Here is a 20,821-nt window from a genome sequence, read left to right as displayed (position 1 = left end):
TATTATTATTATTATATTATTATTATTATTATTATTATTATTATTAGTATTATTAGTATTATTAGTATTATTATCTAATTCAACTACATTTTTGCACACCACCATGCACTCAACCTCACTTGAATATTAGCTCAAAAGCGCTTATTTCACGAGGCAGCCTTCACACTACCTTCGCACCCTGACCGAGACTAGATTTCCCCCGGCTAGGTGCTGCAGGTGTGAACCTAAGGCGCGGCAAGGAAAACGATGCCAAGCAGATCGATTAGGGGTGGTGGGTCTGCGCCCCTCACGGCTAAGCTCTTCGCGCCCGGGCAAACACCTGGCGCGAAGTGCCTCCGCGGCTGCTTCCAACAACTCCTCCGGAATGACTCAGCGACTGCCGTGCCCTATTGACCTCGGAGGAGGAGGCGGTAGTTGGGGAAGCTCTGTTCCTTCTCCCTCTTCCTCCTCCTCCTCCTCCTCCCAAGAGGCGGCCGCCTCAGCAGCCCCGGCCATAAACGCCAACCACCGGCAACAGGCACCACCCGCCGACCGGTGCGACCCCACCAGCGATTCCCCTGCTCCGCAACTGGCCGGCCGCCAGCATGGAAGCAGCCGCACCTGCTGGGAGGAAACCTAGGTGGACCACCAAGAGGGGCTGCGATGTTTTACGCGACCCAGCCCTCAACAAGGTGCGCGGGTCGGGCTGGGTGGCTGGCAGCAACTCCGCGGAGGAGGGGGGCGAGAGCGGCTGTCTTGAGAGAGCGGGAACGAGCAACCGCGGGGAGAGCCTATAGCTCCGGCTCGCTTCCAGCCCCTCTTTTCCCGGGACGGGCTTCCAAACAAGGAAGAGTTTTCTCTGGGCGCCGAGACTCTTCGGCGGCATGACATTTTGGCGTAACCGAGCCGGCTTGTATTTTTCCTCCGCTGGCTCCGCCTCGGCGCTCGCCCGGTCAGCTAGGCTAGAGGGAAACGAGAACTACCGCCGCCCTGCGCTGGGAACGAAGGAACCCCCCCCCCCTCCCAAAAAAACACCGCTTTTCTCCAGTAATTTGAACCCAGGCTCAGTGGATTGGTTGGGCTCTTCTGGCGTCGAACTCGGTTGGAGTTAACTGCAGTCTGGGCGGGTTGCGTGTAGTAGTGTGTGAAGAACAAGACAACACTTCACACAAGGGGATAGGTCAGGGGTCTTCAAACTTGGCCCTTTTATGACTTGTGGACTTCAACTCCCAGAATTCCTCAGCCAGCGTGTCTGGCTGAGGAATTCTGGGAGTTGAAGTCCACAAGTCATAAAAGGGCCAAGTTTGAAGACCCCTGGGATAGGTGGCTGGAATAGAAAGGGGGAATCGGCTGCGTTTGGGACTTCAACGCTTTGCTTTAAAAGCAATGCTGGAAATACCAGGTGAAGCGGTTCCAAGGCACAGCCGGACTGAGACGCTGTTTAAAGGGACACGTGACAGCTCTTAGTTGTAGTAAACCGAAAGTACAGGGTACCTTCTTAAGTCACCCTTCTACCATCCATCCGCATTGCTTTCTTAGAGGGATTAGCTGTCTACGGCAGGGGTCTTCAAACTTGGCCCTTTTATGACTTGTGGACTTCAACTCCCAGAATTCCTCAGCCAGCTTTGCTGGCTGAGGAATTCTGGGAGTTGAAGTCCACAAGTCATAAAAGGGCCAAGTTTGAAGACCCCTGGTCTACGGTGTGAGCCTTTTCAGTGTGTGTTTACTGTACACAAATAATCAAACCCTAGTTAGCTCTTTGTTCTGATCAACAGTATCTGGCTTTTTCAGCAAGATTAATCAGTATATCATAAGGACATTGCGCTCTTTCATTTTTCCTGTCAGGCTGCACCATTTCATATTTTTTTTAAAGTTACTCTTACACTACCTCAGCTGGCCATAACAATCCAAACAACATTCTCCATAGCCCTTCAGCTTCATCTGATTAGAGATAAACTACCAGGGAGGGGGGGAATGGAATGTAATGCAATAAAAAGGTACTTAATATGGGATGAAAGTGAAATTTGCAGAAAGAAGGCTAACAGGCTAAAGGTATTTTCAAATTGAACTTGAAAACTGCATGGATGTTACTATATTGTTAAAATTATGTTTTGGAGAGAGAGAACTGAGGAGTATTATTTCTTTCATAATATCATACCACGTAGTGAAATGGTAAAAATATTTGGTCTATCAAAGACATGATAAAGATCCTTGGTTAGGGCTTCTTTCAGGTAGAAAACAAAAATAGGATTTCCTCAGGAGAAACGATTTCCCATTGCATTTAATGGGAATTATTTCAGGAAGAAGTAATCATAGGACTGCAGCCATGTTGATGAACTTAGTTGATGAGGAAAAATTCAAGTCATCTAATATTATGCTAAAATAAGGGGAATGAAACCTGTTATTGTGCAATTAGTTTCTTTCAGCTTTTTTGCTCAAATGGCAGTAATTTGCGTATAAATAATTTTCACCACTGCTCTTCCCATAGGACTAAGTGGTGAGTCTTGCACGTTTCCATCTTTTAATGGCATTTATGGTTTGGTTTGGTTTTTAAATTATATTGTACAATGGTTTTTATTGTATGTCACCCAGAGTTGGGTAGCCTTATACATTTCTAAAGCAAAGAAATGTACCTAATATAACAATGGAAACAACTAAAGTTCCCATTATGTAATGACTACCTGCACATGTTTGCTTGAGAAAAATATGGACATAATTTACCGTTATATTTTAAAATAGTTTCTAATTAATTTACATAGAGCCCTTGGATTTTCTGTACAGTAGACTTGTTTGTAAATCATATCCAGATCTGACTCTATTTAGCTTTTCTCAGATTAGACAAGGTCAGGTAGATGCTGCCACCTGCTGTGATAATAAGGAGTGTCTATACATAGTGCTAAGATGTTACAGGTATTGTAAATTAAATAATATGGAGCATACTCTGCTATATATGATCACTTAGTCAACTTTATTCATCCTTTTCCTCTGCACTTACCTTTATCAATATTTAAGCATGTTTCTGTTTAAAAATAATAGTAGTGAAAAATAAACAGTCTTTCACAAAGAGAAGATATCAAATTTTCAATGTATTGCAAGGATATTATACAACTAAACATGCCTGTATAACACATTGAACCACTAGCTAATCATGTTTTAGATCAGCATGTTAAACGAACTCAACCTGTGTTGTTTTGTGAACTTAGAAAATTTGTGCTTCATATTGATTTCCTGCTTTTCCCTTAAAGCTCTTTTTTTAGTTTTGGAGGTTGGTGTCTAAATCTGAACTAGTTGTTGCAAAAGCGTTCTGAACAGAAAGTACAATATTTCCATTTGGTAATGGAAGAATGTCATCAATCTAATCCAGCCTTTTTCACTAGGCTAGGGTTCCATGAGAGATTACCAGGGCTTCCAAGAGAGAGTGTGATGGGAAAAAAATATGTATTTTTGAAGTTCTGCTGCAGAATGCTACCTCTCCTAGTGATTGGAATTTTTATGTGGTGTGATTTAGCTGCCAGCTGCCACTTTGTTGTTGTATATATTGTAAAATATGGGTTTTGTAGATTATTATAGTACTGATTGTAGTATGAAATTTTCATATTTTCCTAATGATTTTTATGTCAGGTTTCCCCAAAATGTGAAAATCATTTCAAGGGTTCATCCAAGGCAAAATGTATCAAAAAAAAGATTGATCTTTTGATCATCGTGAGTTTGTAAAGACAATGTGAAGAGAATCTATTTCCATCTGTATGTTTCCATACAGTTTAAAAGCATTCTGTACTGTATATTTTAAGATAGCATGTACTTGTAGTCCTTGATTAAATTTAGGAATAAATGTCACTTTGTAAAAATTCTGCAAAGGCCTGGTCTTTAACAACTAACAATCTTAGGTCTAGGCACAATATATGACAATATATATGGCAAAGTGGAACCTAATCTTCTGAACGTTTTTATAACACTCATATTTTTCAGTCAAAAACTAAAATTTAAATATGAAGCTAAGTGTTTTTGTAGAGGAAGGAAGATAGATAAACTATCAGTAGTTTAGTTAAACAGAACATTTTCAAGGCTAACTCTATTTCCTTGTGGAAATAACAGGAAGGTTTGGTGATGCTATTTTAATTAAATGCTGTGAAAATGATATTTAACCTTTTATTTTCCTTGGAGATCATTGGTATATGCACTAATTATTTTCTATCAGTCTTGAAAATTATAATTAACACCCATTCTTATTTGAAAACAAGCATCCTAGTTCCAAAGGTAGAAAATTGGACTATGTCTACTTTATTTCTTTTATAACATATGCAAGATAATTTAGCAAAATGAAACACATTTAACTTTTCAAGGATCCTTAAGAATAATTTTGCTTATATGCAAATTGTTTTCCTGAGCGTCATTAGGGGCCATACTGCAAAATTGCAAAAAAAAGTCCTGTTACAGATATTTATATTGTTTACTTTTAGTTTCTTCTTTGTTTATAGGATATGAGACTAGTGCTCAAAAATGTCCATGTCTTGGAAGTTATATCCCTTGATATGCTTTTTGCATCTCTCATGCATGTATTGCGAATCACCCAGAGTCATTTAGAATTGGATAGTGCCTAAATCAAATACATTAAATTAAATTAGCCCTTCCTCACACCCCTTTGCACCCTTCTCATGCCTTGTTGCCCCTTTTGTGCACTTTCCCTGACCCTCCTACACACCCTTATTTCAGTCCCCACCCAGCAGCAGCCACTTACCTGACTGTATACTGGGTTTTGCAGTTTTCTGCCAGCTTTCCCACTGACTTCATTTGTGGGTAACTGGCAGGAAGCTACCTAGCCTAAATGTTGTGGGATGCAGTTATTGGCAACCAGGACTCATTGCTAACTGATGCAGTCTTTTATTAGTGATGGAAATTCCAGTCCTAATTGCTCTCATATATTGAAGATTACCTACATATGTAAAATTTGCACCTGACTCACCCTGTATTTAAATGCTTCTTTGATTAATTTTTTTTCTTCATGGAAATCTTAGCAACAAACAGGGACCCAGCATTTCTGAATCATCCTTGAACTTCTGTTCTGTTCTGATCTGTCAGTAGCGTTTTCCTTCGGGGCGTGTACCTTCCCTGGTGTGTCAACCAGAAGTGACAGATACTGCAATTACCTCTTGACGTTTTGGTTCTTTGATGCTACTTAGGTTGATTCAGCACAACAAAGTTCAAATTGCACATTATATTGCATGAAAGCTGAAAGAGTGCCATGAGAACACTTAATGACTAACACCAGAAAAGTTGTTATTTATACCTCAACAATACCTATTATTTTCTCCCTTCTCCTTTATAAATCTCTGGTCTGCCTCAAAATTAACTGGACAACTTTGCCTTAGTCATTCTTGTAACTAGCAATTAGATGATCAACTGTCTGCAAACTGCTTTTACTAATGTCTACAGAATATTAATGATTAGTGGTGATTTCTGAGAAGGACAGATGAAGTTTGTAAAGTGGGACACTGTGTATACTTAAACTATTGCCCATGTACTCTCTTATTCTACGACCTATAGTCTTTTGGAATAAAAACATTATATATCATATTGTGAGGATAATATTAGAGAGGCAGAACAATGATATCATCTTGAATTCTTTGAAGAAAAGATGCCATATCAATTTCTTGAAATACCGTACCTGTAGTTGGAACATTGTTTTTTCCTTGTCTCATGACTCACTTCTGACTATAACAAAATTCTATTTCCTATTGTTTGTGCAGTGAGGAGATACTTCTGCATTTCAAATAACTTCATGTAGAGATGAAGTGATAGAAACATGCAGTTAAATTGTATAATTTGAGAGGCATGTAGGCACTTATAGCTGAATGTAGTGAATTGTTAAATCATTTTTAGATAGAAATGAGGCTTATTCCATAATATTGATGTTTAGAGTTCCAGTAATAAAAAAATAGCACTAGAAGGATTTGTGGTGAATCCAAAAGTTATTTTTGCAGGCTTCTGTAATGTATCTTTGATGCCAACCAAATAAATTGGTGAATAGGGAACCCAAAGAAATGGTTCCACACAGGTAAGTAATCTGTATAAGTAAGCATGAAAAAAGAAGGGCAAGGATCAAGCAATGTCTACTAGATTGGCTACTCTCAAATATATAGATGGTTTTGACCACCTATATACTACTAAAGCTCTTGTGTTTGTTTGATTCATTACATACAATTGGGCAAAATTGAAAGCCAATGGCAACAATTAACTCAGTAGTTTAACATATAGAATGCTAGGACCCATGACTCCTATGGGAATGAAAGTTGGGGAAGTTGTTGCTGCCAAACTGTGGTCACATGTTCATCATTTTCAACATTTTCAACAGACTATTCCACCTCTAGCGATGGGGGGTGAGGTGTTACCCCCCCCCGTTGATAGGGTTCGCAACTTGGGCGTCCTCCTGGATTCACGACTCAATTTTGAAGACCATATAGGAGCCGTGACCAGGGGGGCTTTTGCCCAGGTTCGCCTGGTGCGCCAGTTGCGACCCTATCTGGACTGAGATGCCCTACGCACAGTCACTCATGCGCTCGTGACCTCCCGTTTAGACTACTGCAACGCTCTCTACATGGGGCTGCCCTTGAGGACCACTCGGAGGCTTCAGCTGGTGCAGAATGCAGCCGCGCGAGTTGTGATGGGGGTTTCCCGATACTCCCATGTAACACCTCTACTCCGCGAGCTGCATTGGCTCCCGGTTGCCCTCCGGGTGAGATTCAAGGTGCTGGTGATGACCTATAAAGCCCTAAATGGCTTGGGTCCGGGTTATCTGAGGGAACACCTGCTGCCGGCATCAAGCTCCCTTCGTCCAGTGCGCTCCCACAGGGAGGGTCTTCTCAGGGTACCACCGGTAAGAGACTGCCGGCAGACAACACCCAGGGATAGGGCCTTCTCAGTGGGTGCGCCTGCCCTTTGGAACCAGCTGCCAGTGGAGCTTAGGACCGCCCCCAACCTCCGTTTGTTCCGCCGGGACCTGAAGACCTGGCTCTTCGAGCTCTCTGGCCCAGGCTGAGAATTTTAATTTTAACTGGTGTTTTATTTGTTCAGGGACGGATATAATTTTTTTAAATCTGTTTTTAACTTTTGTATTTTTTGTTTTAACCACCCTGTAAACCGCCCTGAGTCCTTCGGGAAAGGGTGGTATATAAATATAATAAAATAAATAAATAAAATAAACATTGCGGGACAGCTTCCTCAAGTTGATGGATAAGCTTGCATGGAGAAAGTCAATGGACAGGGAAGGTTGCAAGTGCATGTCACTTTGCACATTTGCATCTTTCCCACTTTGCATCAGCCACTTCTTGTCTGCTGGCTTTGGACATGGAACTTCCTGCCTAGGACACTTGCAGGGAGAAAGTCAATGGGAAACCTGGCAGACTAGCAAGTTTCCCCCACTCTTGGATTCTCTTCCAGTTCCTCTGCCCTCACACTGCACTTACATGCCTTCTGGGAAGGGAAGGGAAAGGAAGGGAAGGGAAGGGAGAAAAGAGGTCAGAGGGAGAAAGGAATATACTTGCCATAAACATTTGTGCATCATTCTAAATTAAGTGATTTGTTTTGGTTTTGCTTTAGTACATTAAACTTTGCTATTATGCTTTATAAACCATGACTTGGATGCATCCATCCAGTTGTGTTTGATTCAAGAAATCATGACTAAATAAAAGATGGCTTAGAGTGATACGTGGTCACTGAGTATGATAATTCAAACATGTTGTTTGATTCTTAACATTTTACAACGATACAGCCATGTGGCTCTGTATGCATCTGAAATACATCAGTGTAATTAGGATGTATTCCTTATATCTTTCCAAGATGCTCAGAAAGTAAAGGGATTTTTCCCCCCGAAAGCCATTGTTGATACATTTATTAGAAAGTCTGATTTCTAATCAAACATAACAAAAGACAGAGATCTAGAGATGAATTGTGTAGATGTGGATATGTTTAACTACTTTGATTTCAACACAAAAGAATTGCACATGGAGATTATTAATGTGAGCATAAAGATTTGACTTTTAAAAGCTGTCTGGACTTTGTCCATGAACAACTCTTGAGGGATGTCTATAGATAAATCTTTCTTTGGCATATGTGCTGGACTAGATATACCAGCTGAAATCCAAAAACCAAAAGAGAATAACAAAAATTTAATTTATTTTATTATCTTTAGTACAGTTTCTGGGCTGGTATTACATCTTTTAAAAATGTTCAGATTATTGGGCTTCTATACATTTTAAATGCTATTACTGTAATGTTTTTTTCAATGAATCTTTTGCATATTTTCTGTTATGAATTCAAACTGTACACAATTACTCTTCATATTGTATTCTGAAATTAAATTCAAATTAATTAAAAATTAAAGTGAAAATAATGATTTCACAAATGAGACCCAGTTTTTGGTTAAGTACTTAGTTATTAAGGTAAGTCCTTAACCTGATCAGATGCCACATGTACAATGAATGCATTTCAAATCCAGCATATATAAATATCATTATCTGCCTTCACATTGGGTGAACTATGATTCATAATTAAGAAAAAAAATGAGCATAACACTATGTTAAGATATTCTTTCTTTTTACAAATTCTTGTCAAGTTCTTTATATACTTCTGTATTCATATAGAATTCAAGTCATCAAAATAAACTATACCATTGGTTAATTTATATGGCGAACCTTTTAGAGACCGAGTGCTCAAACTGCAACCCAAAACCCACTTATTTATCGCCGGGTGCCAGGTGGGCGTGGCCCACTGGGTGGTCATGGCTGTGGTGGTCATGGCAGATTGGGTGGGTGTGGCCAAGGTGGGCGTGGTCACCTCAATGTTGCTCGTGGGGAGGGACGCCTGTGGGGGGTGGTGGGCAGGGTTAGGGGAGATCCAGGAGTTCTCTGGTAGGTGGGGCGGTAGGCAGGAGGCTCATCCTGCGGGGTGAGGCAAGGGAGGGTGGGGATGCCATTGCCATGGGGCAAGGCAAAAGCCGGAGCAGCTGCTGCCTGACACCATTGGCCCCCGCACAGAGGCCAGAGAGCGCATGGGGGCTGACGGTGTCCGTCAGCAGTCACAGTCTGCCAGCCCCTTGACTGGTGCACTCTGGGGATCCACAGCCTATCACCAGCAGTTCAAAGAAGCCGCCTCTGAGATGGATGGATGGCCAATAACTGAGGAGGTCATGCCCAGGAAAAGGAGAGCATGCGAGGCCAGGAGGGACGGGACAGGGGGAGAGGGAAAACAGCTAAGCCGGGATGCATCCGGCCACATGGGACCTCAGCGAGTTAGCAGGCGGCTGGTTGAAGAGGGACAGTTGCCATCTCCGGGGCATGTCGCATGTGCCCACAGAGAGGGCTCTGAGTGCCGCCCTGGCACGCATGCCATAGGTTCGCCACCACTGTCATAGAATATCATAACTTAAGCTATTTAATTGTATAAATTAGTATTGAATTTTGATTTCACGTCTTGAAACTGGTTACACCAGAAAGTTAGTAATTTCCAGAATAATGTCTCCCAGAGCATGATATAAGTGTAATATGTGCATTTGTGGGTGTATGTTTGTGGGTGTAGTTGAACATGATTTTCTGAAGACAAAAGTAGAAACGAATCTTACAAAACATGGAAACTGTATTCCTTACTGTGTGTTCCTTATTGTGAAACAGATAGATGTCATTTGGTCTTAAGAGAATGCTTTAACAAAATGAGTTAGAAGCATTGTGATGTATGTATTATATTTTACAGCAAGACATATTTGTAGATATTTAGGGAATCATTCTCTTAGGGATTAGATCCAGTTTTTTATGGGTGCTAAAATTTATCATTCTCTTTGCCATGTTGCCTATGGCAACACTTTTCCCTCTACCCTGCCCAACCAGGTGACCTCCCCCTCTTCCAAGGATTCAGTGAGTTGCAGAGAACGAGGTGGAGTAGATGGGTTTGGGGTTTCTATTCCACAGACTTTACAGATGCTAGAAGCAGCATCTTCATAGAGTACTATTTCTACAGGAGCTAAGTACAAAAATTAAACCTGCACTGGAGACCTGGAGGAGAGGAGGTTTTGGGTTTACTATCGCAGCAATGACTTGAAAGTCTAACAAATATTTTCCCATTATCCTCTTTGCACCCATAATATTATGGTCCCATAAAACATACGATAAATCCTTGTTATTTCAATGGCAACCTTGGCTGACTTTCTTTTCTTCAGTCTAGTTGTTCTGGAATATTTTCTGATTTCATGTGGAGCTTATAAAATTCAACAGGAAACTAGGAATGTATCTACCACTTTTAGTTTTTGCTAAGCACTAAAGAAGGAAATAAATTATTATAGACATAATAAATGAGTAGGTAATAACCCATGCAAAATTAATGGAAATTTACATAAGCTTTCATTAGAAGAGTGCTAGTTTGGCTTTTTTAGAATAGAATAGAGCTGGAAGGGACCTTGGAGATCTTCTAGTCCAACCCCCTGCTCAAGCAGGAGAGTCCTATACCATCTCAGACAAGTGACTGTCTAGCCCAGGGGTGTGAAACTCAATTTCATTTAGGGCCGCATCAGCATTGCGGTTGCCCTCAGGGGGCCAGGTGGGTGTGGCCAGGGTGGGCGTGGCCTACTGGGTGGGCGTGGCTAGAGTGCCTATGGCCTACTGGGTGGGCATGGCCAGCTCTACATCGTTGGCATCAAGGGTGCCTATGGGGGAGTGGGACAGATCTGAGGGTCTCTGGCAGGAGGAGGGTCTCTGGGCCAGGGCCAAGGCAGTGGGGGCCGTTCCCTCACTGTTTCCAGGATGGCTTCGCGGGCCGCATGAAACCACTTCACGGGCCGGATCTGGCCCCCGGGCCTTGTGTTTGACATGTCTGGTCTAGCCTCTTCTTAAAAATCTCCAGTGATGGATCGCCCACGATTTCTGGAGGCAAGCTGTTTCACTGGTTAATTGTCCTCACTGTCAGGAAGTTTCTCCTTAATTCCAGGTTGCTTCTCTCTTTGGTCAGTTTCCAACCATTGTTTCTTGTCCTGCCCTCTGGTGCTTTGGAGAATAACATGCCCCCTCTTCTTGGTGGCAGCCCCTCAAATACTGGAATATTGCCATCATGTCTCCCCTATTTCTTTTTTTCCCTTTAGATTGCCAAACCCAAGTCCTGCAGCTGTTCATATGTTTTAGTCTCAGGCCTTTGATCATCTTAGTTGCTCTTCTCTGATTTTTTTCCAAACTCTCAACATCTTTTTTGTGATATGGTGACCAAAATTGGCTGCAGTATTCCAGGTGTGGTCTTACTAGGGTTTTATAAAGCAGTACTAATACCTCGTGTGATCTTGATTCTATGCCTCTGTTTATACAGTCCTGTTTATACAGGATTGTATTAGCTTTTTTGGCGGCGGCTGCACACTGCCGGCTCATAGTCACGTGATCGTGTACTGGGACTCCAAGGTCCCTCTCACAGTTACTGTTTTTAAGTCAGGTCTCGCCCAATCTGTACCTGTACCTTTGATTTTTTCCTGCCTAAATGTAATTGAAACTCATTTTGTTGGATAGGGCTCATTGTTCAAGTTTGTCAAGATCTTTTTGGATCCTGAGTTTGTCTTCTGAGGTGTTGGCTACTCCTGCCAGTTTGGTGTCACCTGCAAATTTGATGAGTTCCTCTTCAATTCCCTCATCTCATTGATGAAGGTATTGAAGAGAACTGGGCCTAAGATGGAACCTTATGGTACCCCACTGCTTACTTCTCTCCATGTGGATATAGTGCCATTGAGGACTACTCGTTGAGTATGGTTTGCCAGCCAACTACTGATCCATCTGGTGGTGATGTTGCCTATTCCACCTTTTTTCTAGCTTATCAAGGAGTAGGTTGTGGTCTACTTTATCAAATGCCTTACTGAAATCTAAGTATACTATGTCCACAGCATTTCACTGATCTACTAGTTTAGTCACTTTATCAAATAATGAAATAAGATTGGTTTGACATGATCTGTTTTTAACAAACCCGTGCTGGCTACTAGTTATAACTTTGTTTGCTTCTAGTTGTTTGGAGATCTGTTTTTTTCATTATCTTTTCTAGGATCTTCCTAGGTATTAATGTTAAACTGATTGGTCTGTAGTTTCCTGGATCCATTTTTTCCCTTTTCTTGAAAATGGGAACCACATCTTTCCAGTCCCCAGTGCTCAAGGATTTATGAAAGAGATGGTGCAATGGTTCTGAGATAACATTTGGCAGCTCCTTCAGAACTCTGGGATGTAATCTGTCGGGTCCCGGTGATTTATATTCATCAAGGTCGGATAGCTGTTCTCTTACCAATTTCTTGCTTATTTTAATTTTTGCTTGTAGTTTGTCTTTTGCAGTGTTTTTTTGGTATGTTGGGCTATAGTTTATTTTTGTGTGAAGACTGATGCAAAGTATGAGTTAAACAGCTCTGCTTTCTCCCTGTTGCCTGTAATTTCCTTGCCACCTTCTCTCTTTAGTGGACCTACAGCTTCCTTGACTTTTTTCTTGTTAATATGTTGGAAGAAACTTTTTTTTATTATTATTATCCTTGCTTTCTGTTGCAAGTCTTTGTTTGTTCTGAGCCTTTGCTTTCCTGACTTCATCTTTGCAAGTTCTGGCTGTCTGCTGATAATCAGCCTTAGTTGTGTGCCCCTCTTTCCATTTTTCGTATTTGTCCTTTTTGGCTTTCAGTTTGTCAGAGAGACCTTTGTGCAGCCATGTTGGTTTCTTCTTGAATTTCTTGTTTTTCTTTTTCAGTGGTATTGTGTTGATCTGGACTTTTATGATCACATTTTTCAGAATTTCCCCATGCTTCCTGCCGCGTAACAGAGTGAGCGCCTGTTACTCGTCCCAGCTTCTGCCAACCTAGCAGTTCGAAAGCACATAAAAATGCAAGTAGAAAAATAGGGACCACTACGGTGGGAAGGTAACAGCGTTCCGTGCGCCTTTGGCGTCTAGTCATGCCGGCCACATGACCACGGAGACGTCCTCGGACAAGTGCTGGCTCTAGAGTTGGAAACAACTCTAGAGCCAGCACTTGTGTGGGGGAGCCTTTACCTTTACCTTTGACATGGTCACTTTCACCCAAGGTTCTAGCAACTTCCAACTCCCTCTATCACTTTTCTCTGTTCCATGATATTTTGAGTATAATATATATAGTAATGGATCTTGTGGCTCACAGTTTGGGAAAGAGCTTTGTATTATTACTTAGTAAAAGGAGTAGAAATCTCATCACAGTATCCATAGCTCCATCTGTTGTAGTAAGATACTATCAGCATATTATAATCATCTGGGGGCTGTTTATACTAGTTGAGTTTATTCCTCATTTTCCACTATGTCAGTGATTGTGATTGTTTAGAGTTCATAATTTTAGTATCAATCAACCAGCCTTATTTGTTTGTTTCTCCTCTCTGCTGTTTCCCCATTGCTTTTTGTAAAATCTTTTTTGATGAAGAGATTTGAAGATCTTTTATACAGTATTATGTTTGTTGTGGCATGTTAAAGTGGAAATGGAATAGGGATAATTTATTACCTCAATTACAGAACGTTTCCAAGGTTCCCCAGCAAAAAAAAATCATAAGCATACATAACATATACTAGTTTGTCTGGCAAAGAATGCTTTCTCCTTCATTATACATTTTTCACTTGAGCCAAATCCCAGGAAAAACAGAAAGGAAAGTGCTTCGAATCATCCTATTCAAAAACTTGAAATACCGCCCATTACAAAGTTTGTGCCAGTCCAGAAACAAAAAAAGCTAGACATGAAACAGTGCAGTTTTGTAGGTGAGGAAACATCTAATAAGAAATTCCCTTATTAAGACAATTGTCAAATCTTTTATTTTTTTAAAAAAAGGAATATAAAGAAGATAGCAACCACACAGAATTCCAAACAAAATCCACATTGTTAGCTTAACAACTACAGTATTTACTTATTATGGTAAATAATATTATTATTGTAGAGGGAATGTCTGGGGAGAAATTACATGGTCCTTTTTGTTGGCAGGCCTTCCTTCCAATTGCTATTGCTTTCTATTTTTTTTGAACCATATCAATTTTGCAGAATGTGGAGAATAATGGAAAAACAAAGGTACCTTTTGGAGAGATTGTCAGTTGGTTTCTTCATTCAAGTAAAATGCTTAATCTCTGATATCATTAAATTTACTAGTTCATCAACATTTATCTAGTTGAACTCGCTTTTGAAATTATCTTGTTTAAATGATAAAAGTGCTGTTTAGTTGCCATCAATTATGCCATTGTATAAAGGCATTTATATGGAGGAAGCTTTTTTTTTAAAGAAAACAAAAGTGAATTCTATCTATTTACATCTCTCAGCCAATTTATCTGATGCTTTAGCAGCCATTCAAAAAAAAATAATACAGTTTTTTTTTTCCACACCAGGCTTTCCTTTTATCCATAACATCTAGAGATGGCTACTTCCTGTGAGTGTTATGACATCCTCATTTAGTATCTAAAATTTCCACGTTAATTAAAAAATTACTTAATATTATTTTAATAGCTGAAATTTTACTGATTTGAAAATCGTGGGATTTTGGTATTCCCATTTGATATCTTGCATAATTTTTTGGCAAGAGCACCGAAGTCTCATATTGCAGGCAAAATGCCAATAACATTTATGATTTGGTAAGCTAGATAATATTTTTTTTCTGTTTAAAAATTATTTCACTTTGTCCATCAGTTACAATCTTCAGTACATTACATAGTCCTGGGTACTATTGGAACTCATAACTATATTTGATTCATTGTTAATTCTGGAAGTGTGAGGGAAATGTGAAGACAAAGGCGATGGTTCCCCAGTTTCTCACAATTTGTGCAACTACAAATATCTTTTAGTTTACTGAGGTTCTGATTTATTTGACTGAATTCCAAATGTAATCATTTTGAATTTAGAAATTAATTGTTTAAATTACCCTTCTTATAAAATGTTTAAAATCTGGTTGGAATACACACGAACAAAATTCCTGGTTTAATTTCACTTCAGATTTTCAGGCTTTTTGAAAATATTGCTAATTATTTTTCAGTCAACTATTTCTTAGTTATGTAAAAATTGTTTGAATCGACTCAAAGTTGCAGAAATATATTTTTAAGCAGGTATATCAACTTTGATCAATTAGGGATTCATTAAAGCATACATTTTGATTAAAGTGGCCTAAAATTTTGCTTTCAACTACAGGGAATATTTTGCTTTCCATTCTCCTTCTTTTAAATAGTAACCTTTTAAATAAATGAGCAAATGACCTAGGGAACGCTACTTGAATGTAATGCCAAACAAACCGTAGATGGGACTCTAATGAAAAGCCAACTGAATAATATTCCATGTATTTATTTGTGTAGAATCTTTCCCCCTACTTTTTAAAGATCATCTACAAGTAGCCCTTGATTTACAACACTTCATTTAGTGACTGTTCAAAGTTACAACTGTATTGAAAAAAAGGGACTTATGACCATTTTTCACCCTTATGACCATTGCCTGATCTTCATGTGATCAAAATTCAGACCTTTGGCAACTGACTCATATTTATGATGATTGCAGAGTCCTGGGTCATGTGATTACCTTTTGTGACCTTCTGACCAGCAAAGTAAGTGGGGAAGCTAGATTCACTTAACAACCGTGTCACTAATTTAACAACTTCAGTGATTCACTTAACAATTGTGGCAGGAAAGGTCATAAACTGAGGCAAAACTCACTTAACAATTGTCTTGCTTAGCAAGAGAAATTTCGGTTGTGGTTGTAAGTCGAGGACTGCCTGTATTCTTTCCAGATTTTCTGACTTCCATTGTACTGACAGTAACCGTGAACAAGACATAACCTGAAAATATATAAGGGTATCATATTAATTTTTAAAATATTTTTCATCTTTTTTATGTCATATGTTTATGTGATCGAATGTAATTCAGGCCATTTAAAGTTTTGCTGCTTAATTCAGTAGATTGATTTTAAATATTGCATGGAAAAACCCTAAAATTAAAAAAATTAACTCTTTGTTTAAAGCAGATTTGATACGTTTGAGAACTACATCTCTCTCTCTAACTAGTAGCAATAATCACAAAGTAAAGCTCACTTCATAAACTCTGCTTATGAAAGAATAGTTCTTTCTGTGATGCTACTTTCCTCACATTTCCTTCCATATATCCTGCACATATTTATTTAACTTAACAAAAAAGAAAGAATGTAGACTGTATTCTTTTAGAAACAGAAAAAGATCATGTTTCTAAGATCATGTTTGAAAGGAAAAGATGAAATAAGCCAAGATGTGAAAGCTGTTTATTTTCACATACAAAAAAGTAATAACGTGAGAACAAATAATGTGTGGTCCAGTCAATAATATATAGATTTTGGGATTGTTGCAGAGCTGGCCAAAACAAATGAGTACTTGACATAACAAATTCAAGTGATATGTGGAAATTATGTTTATCTCTGAGCTCAGTTTTCTGATTTGGCTGCAAGTGCGCAAACCTTTACCGTGAGGTTTGAATTAAATATGCTTTCTTTAAAATGAATCAAATATTTCTGCAGTCACTGAAACTTTGTAAATAGTTTTAATAATACCTGCAATTTTCATATTCTCGTGATTTCCCCCATTTCTTCCTGCTTATATTTGAGGTACTGGAGAAAGCATCAATTGAACAGATACTGCAGGAACATTAGTTTACCTTTCTTGATATGGTCACATTAGAATGGACACTTGGCACAGTTAATATTAAACCAAAAGCCTAAACATTTGAAGGACCCCAGGTAGTTGGTGTGGTATAATGGATAAGGTAGTGGACTAAGCAGGGAAAACCAGGTTTATTTATATCAATGCTTGACCATTATAGGTCACTGAGCAGCTTGGTTCACTTGCTCTCCAGCCCAATCTACCTCACAGAGTTGCTATTGGAATACAAAGAGCAAGCTTTGAACTCTGTTACAGAAAAGGGGAAATAAATAAGCAATCTCAGTCATTTTATTTATTTTTATTGTGTCTTTGGGTGTGCGCCTGCACAAAAATATGTAATGTCACCTAGTGGTGCTTGGCGCCTGGAAAGGTTGTCACCCTGCAATAACATAGGGACAATTGTCATCCAGGAAGGCCTGATGACTTTCAAAGGATTTGCTCCCCAGAAAACTGAATGTGGAACTGGACTCCAGTTTTTTCTGAACTTTCAGTTTTTCACTCTTGTAGTAGCTTCCTTACTGCACAGTGATATCCTTATTTTAGCCACTAGATTTCATTGAAGGTGAATAGGTCTGCTGTGGTTCTGAAGAAAGTGGAATATGCCCAGATAAAAATAAAGTGGCAGGAATAGCCAACACTCCAGAAGACAGGCTTAAGATACAGGAGGATCTTGACAGACTTGAACACTGGGCTCTATCTAACAAAATGAAATTCAGTGGTGAAAAAAGTAAGGTTCTACATTTAGGCAAGAAAAACCAAATGCACAGGTATAGTATAGGGGGTACCTTGCTCAATAGTAGTAACTGTGAGAGGGATCTCGGAATCCTAGTGGACAATCACTTCCAATATGAGCCAGCAGTGTGCTGCAACTGCCAAAAAAGCCAACACAGTGCTAGGCTGCATTAACAGGGATAGAATCAAGATCACGTGAAGTGTTAGTACCACTTTACAATCCCTTGGTAAGGCCACACTTGGAATACTGCATCCAGGTTTGGTCACCACGATGTAAAAAAGATGTTAGGATTCTAGAAAGAGTACAGAGAAGAGCAACGAAGATCAGGGGACTAAGGAACAGTTGCTGGAATTTAATGAAGAGGGATGACATGATAGCAGTGTTCCAATATCACAGGGATTGCCACAAAGAAGAGGGAGTCAAGTTATTCTCCAACCTAGAACTAAGGAGGAATTTCCTGACAGTTAGAACAATTAATCAGTGGAATAGTCTCCCTCCAGAAGCTGTGAATGCTCCAACACTGGAAGTTTTTAAGAACAGACTGGACAGCCATTTGTCTGACATGATATAGGGTTTCCTGCCTGAGCAGGGGGTTGGACTAAATGACGTCCAAGGTCTCTTCCATCATCATCATCATCATCATTTATTCATTAAACTTGAACCTTAGTCAACTGAACATTCAAATTGACTGGCGCTGATGGTTGACACAGATTGCTGCCAGCATCCTAGGTATCAACCAGGTACCTCCTTAAAATGTAAGATGTTCCGAGTAGCACAATTTTTTGTAGCATTGCTGGAGTTATTGCAGGAAGCTGCAATTTCTTGATGTATTTTGCAAAGTTTTTGGACATAGTTCCCAGTGCCTCATTGACAATGAGTATCACCGTTACACGTTTCATCCATAATCGCGCAGTTTCGATGGCCAGGTCACGATATTTCATAATTTTGTCCAGTTCTTTTTCTTTGACTCTGGCATCTCCTGGTACAGCAATATCAATAGCTGTACGCTTCGGTTCTCTACAACTGCGATATCTGGTGTGTTGTGTTCCAAATGGCAATCTGTCTGTATTCGAAAGTCCCACAATATCTTCACCCTCTCATTCTCAGCAACTTTTTCCACCCTATGTTCCCACAACTTTTCAGACACAGGCAAGTTGTATTTTTTACACAATGCCCAGTGGATTAATTTAGCAACTCGGTCATGCCTAGCTTTGTAATCAGTTTGCGCGATTTTGGTGCACTCACATATTAGATGTAAAACAGTGTCAACTTTGTCGTTGCAAAGTCGGCAATTTGGATTGTCAGTGGATTTTTGTTTCTTCATTTTCATGGCATTAGTTTGTAGTGCTTGTTCTTGAGCAGCCAGTATTAAGCCTTCTGTTTCTTTCTTGATGGTTCCCATCTTAAGCCATGCCCATGTCAAGTTGTTATCACATTTTCCTTCAATGTTTTTCAAATGTTGTCTATGCAAAGCTTTGGTTTTCCATCTATTTAATCTGTCATCCAGCCGTTTTTCCTTATATTCTGCCTTTGTTTCTGTTATTTTTATAATGCTCTCTGTATTCACAGCCTGCAGCAATTTTTCTGTACTTTGATTCACATAGCCATTCAAACTTTGTTTTTCTTCTTCTACAGTTTGGTGGATTTGCAATAGCCCTCTGCCTATTATTATTATTATTATTATTATTATTATTATTATTATTATTATTATTGTTGTTGTTGTTGTTGTTGTTGTTGTTGTTGTTTTGTTGTTATTATTAAAGAAACTTTTAAATAATGTACAGTATATTTCAATTTTAGTTCTTTTTTGTCCAAGAACTTCTAGGCAAAGTTCTAAACACAGCTTCCACTTAATGACATCCATACAGTATAGCTAATGATAGTTCTGATTCATATAGCATAACTGTTATATGTCTGTTCAAAATAGACTGTTATTTTGTGTTAATTTCTATTCATCACTTTAATGTGTATTCCAGAGACAGTTTTTCTGTGATGTATGGCAGAATTGTCTGCTTGGTAAACAAAAGAGTAATACAACTTTTAAGCTAGGGTATTTTTGTGTACATTTGTATAGTAAAGAATGTTGAATTTACATGTAAAATGTATGTATGGGAGAGGGATTTAGTATATATTTTAGAAGTATAACATGATCATGTAGTAAAAAGATTTATATAGAGAGAGGTACAGTTGAACAATATTGATTTCTCTAACAAATTGATTTCCATAATGTTTTAAAATAGTTTTTCACTAAAATGATTATTGTTTGTTTGCTTGTTTTTCTATACAGGGCCTGGCTTTTACTTTGGAAGAGAGACAACAGCTTAATATTCATGGATTACTACCTCCCTGTTTTTTCAGTCAAGACAAACAAGTTTTAATTGAACTGAAAAAATTTGAAAGACAAGCAACTGACCTGGATAGGTGAAGTCTTCAAGGGGCATGCTTATCTACCCATCTACTATGGAGGGAATTTTTATAAACACCTCAGTTAAATTAGTTACATATTTTTCATGCTTTCCCTCTCTTTCATTCACAGCTACAGAAATCAAGGTCTATGCATCTTAATTTCTGGTTCTCTTCCCGGATCATATCTATAAATATACTTTCCTGCTTTTACCTGTCATGCCTGTCGTAACACCTTTGTTTCACCCTTCATTTCCTCTCCACCTGCCTATCCCAAATTTCAGGCTTTTCCCCCTTTTCATTTACATATTTCATTTAAATGTTGCATCCTTTTTTATTAAAATATAATAGGTCTGTTCTTTCTTTGAAGCAACAAGATGTGTTTCATTTGCCATCCGCCAGCTTGATAAATTCTGTAACTTTGTGTGGACCCTACAGGCAATAAGACCAAATAAAAGCAGACTATTAGAAGATATAATTTCTCTTTGAAATACTTTTGGCTGTCCATTTTGAAAATTAAATTTCAAAGAATCAGAGGGAATTTTTGTGGACAAGCAGGGTGATGCTTTTTTAAGCATTGTGTTACCTACTTCTTAAACAGGTGAATCAATCTATAACTAGTCCCAATCAGTTGTGCATGTTTGCGAGGAGGTTGCATGATGGTGTGAGGAAGTGTTTGAGAGGTTCTGTGCAAGTCAAGGAAAGTGTGCAAGTGTCCAATGTGGCATGAGTGTAGAAGGGATGAAGGTTAGGGTGGAGAGATTTACCCCAGTGACATGTGACCTTCCCTACTGGCTTCTCCACTGATTTTCTGGGGAAGCCAGCAGGGAAGGTTGTAAATAGTGATGATGTGATCCTGGAGCACTTGACAACTAGTTGTAAGTGCAAACAGCTTGCCAAGCACTCAGATCGCAATCATGTGACTGTGGGGGTGCATGGATGGCCAGAAATCTGGGGACAAGTCATAATGACCATTCACTCAGTGCCATCATAACTTAGAATGGTCACTGATTGAATGATCGTAGGTTGAGGGCTAATTGTATGTATG

At 39.3% G+C, this 20,821-nt stretch overlaps 1 protein-coding gene across 2 annotated transcripts in view; it reads left to right on the top strand.

Annotated features, from left to right (window-relative positions):
- The first annotated feature begins 446 nt into the window (after positions 1 to 446).
- ME1 (malic enzyme 1) overlaps positions 447 to 20,821 on the top strand; it is a 134,357-nt gene continuing 113,982 nt past the window's right edge. The window contains exons 1-2 of one of the 2 annotated variants that reach the window (XM_083377330.1): positions 447 to 671; positions 19,658 to 19,791. In XM_083377330.1, the coding sequence (XP_083233456.1) occupies positions 585 to 671; positions 19,658 to 19,791 (221 nt within the window). In that variant the 5' untranslated portion in view covers positions 447 to 584. Of the gene's footprint in view, positions 672 to 19,657; positions 19,792 to 20,209; positions 20,375 to 20,821 lie in introns of those variants that run through there. The other variant, XM_083377331.1, reaches the window with a different exon arrangement.

The sequence above is a fragment of the Vipera ursinii genome (genome assembly GCF_947247035.1).
Source record: "Vipera ursinii genome assembly, chromosome: 1".
NCBI classification, from domain to species: Eukaryota; Metazoa; Chordata; class Lepidosauria; order Squamata; family Viperidae; genus Vipera; species Vipera ursinii.
This window is presented reverse-complemented; position numbering and strand designations above follow the sequence as displayed.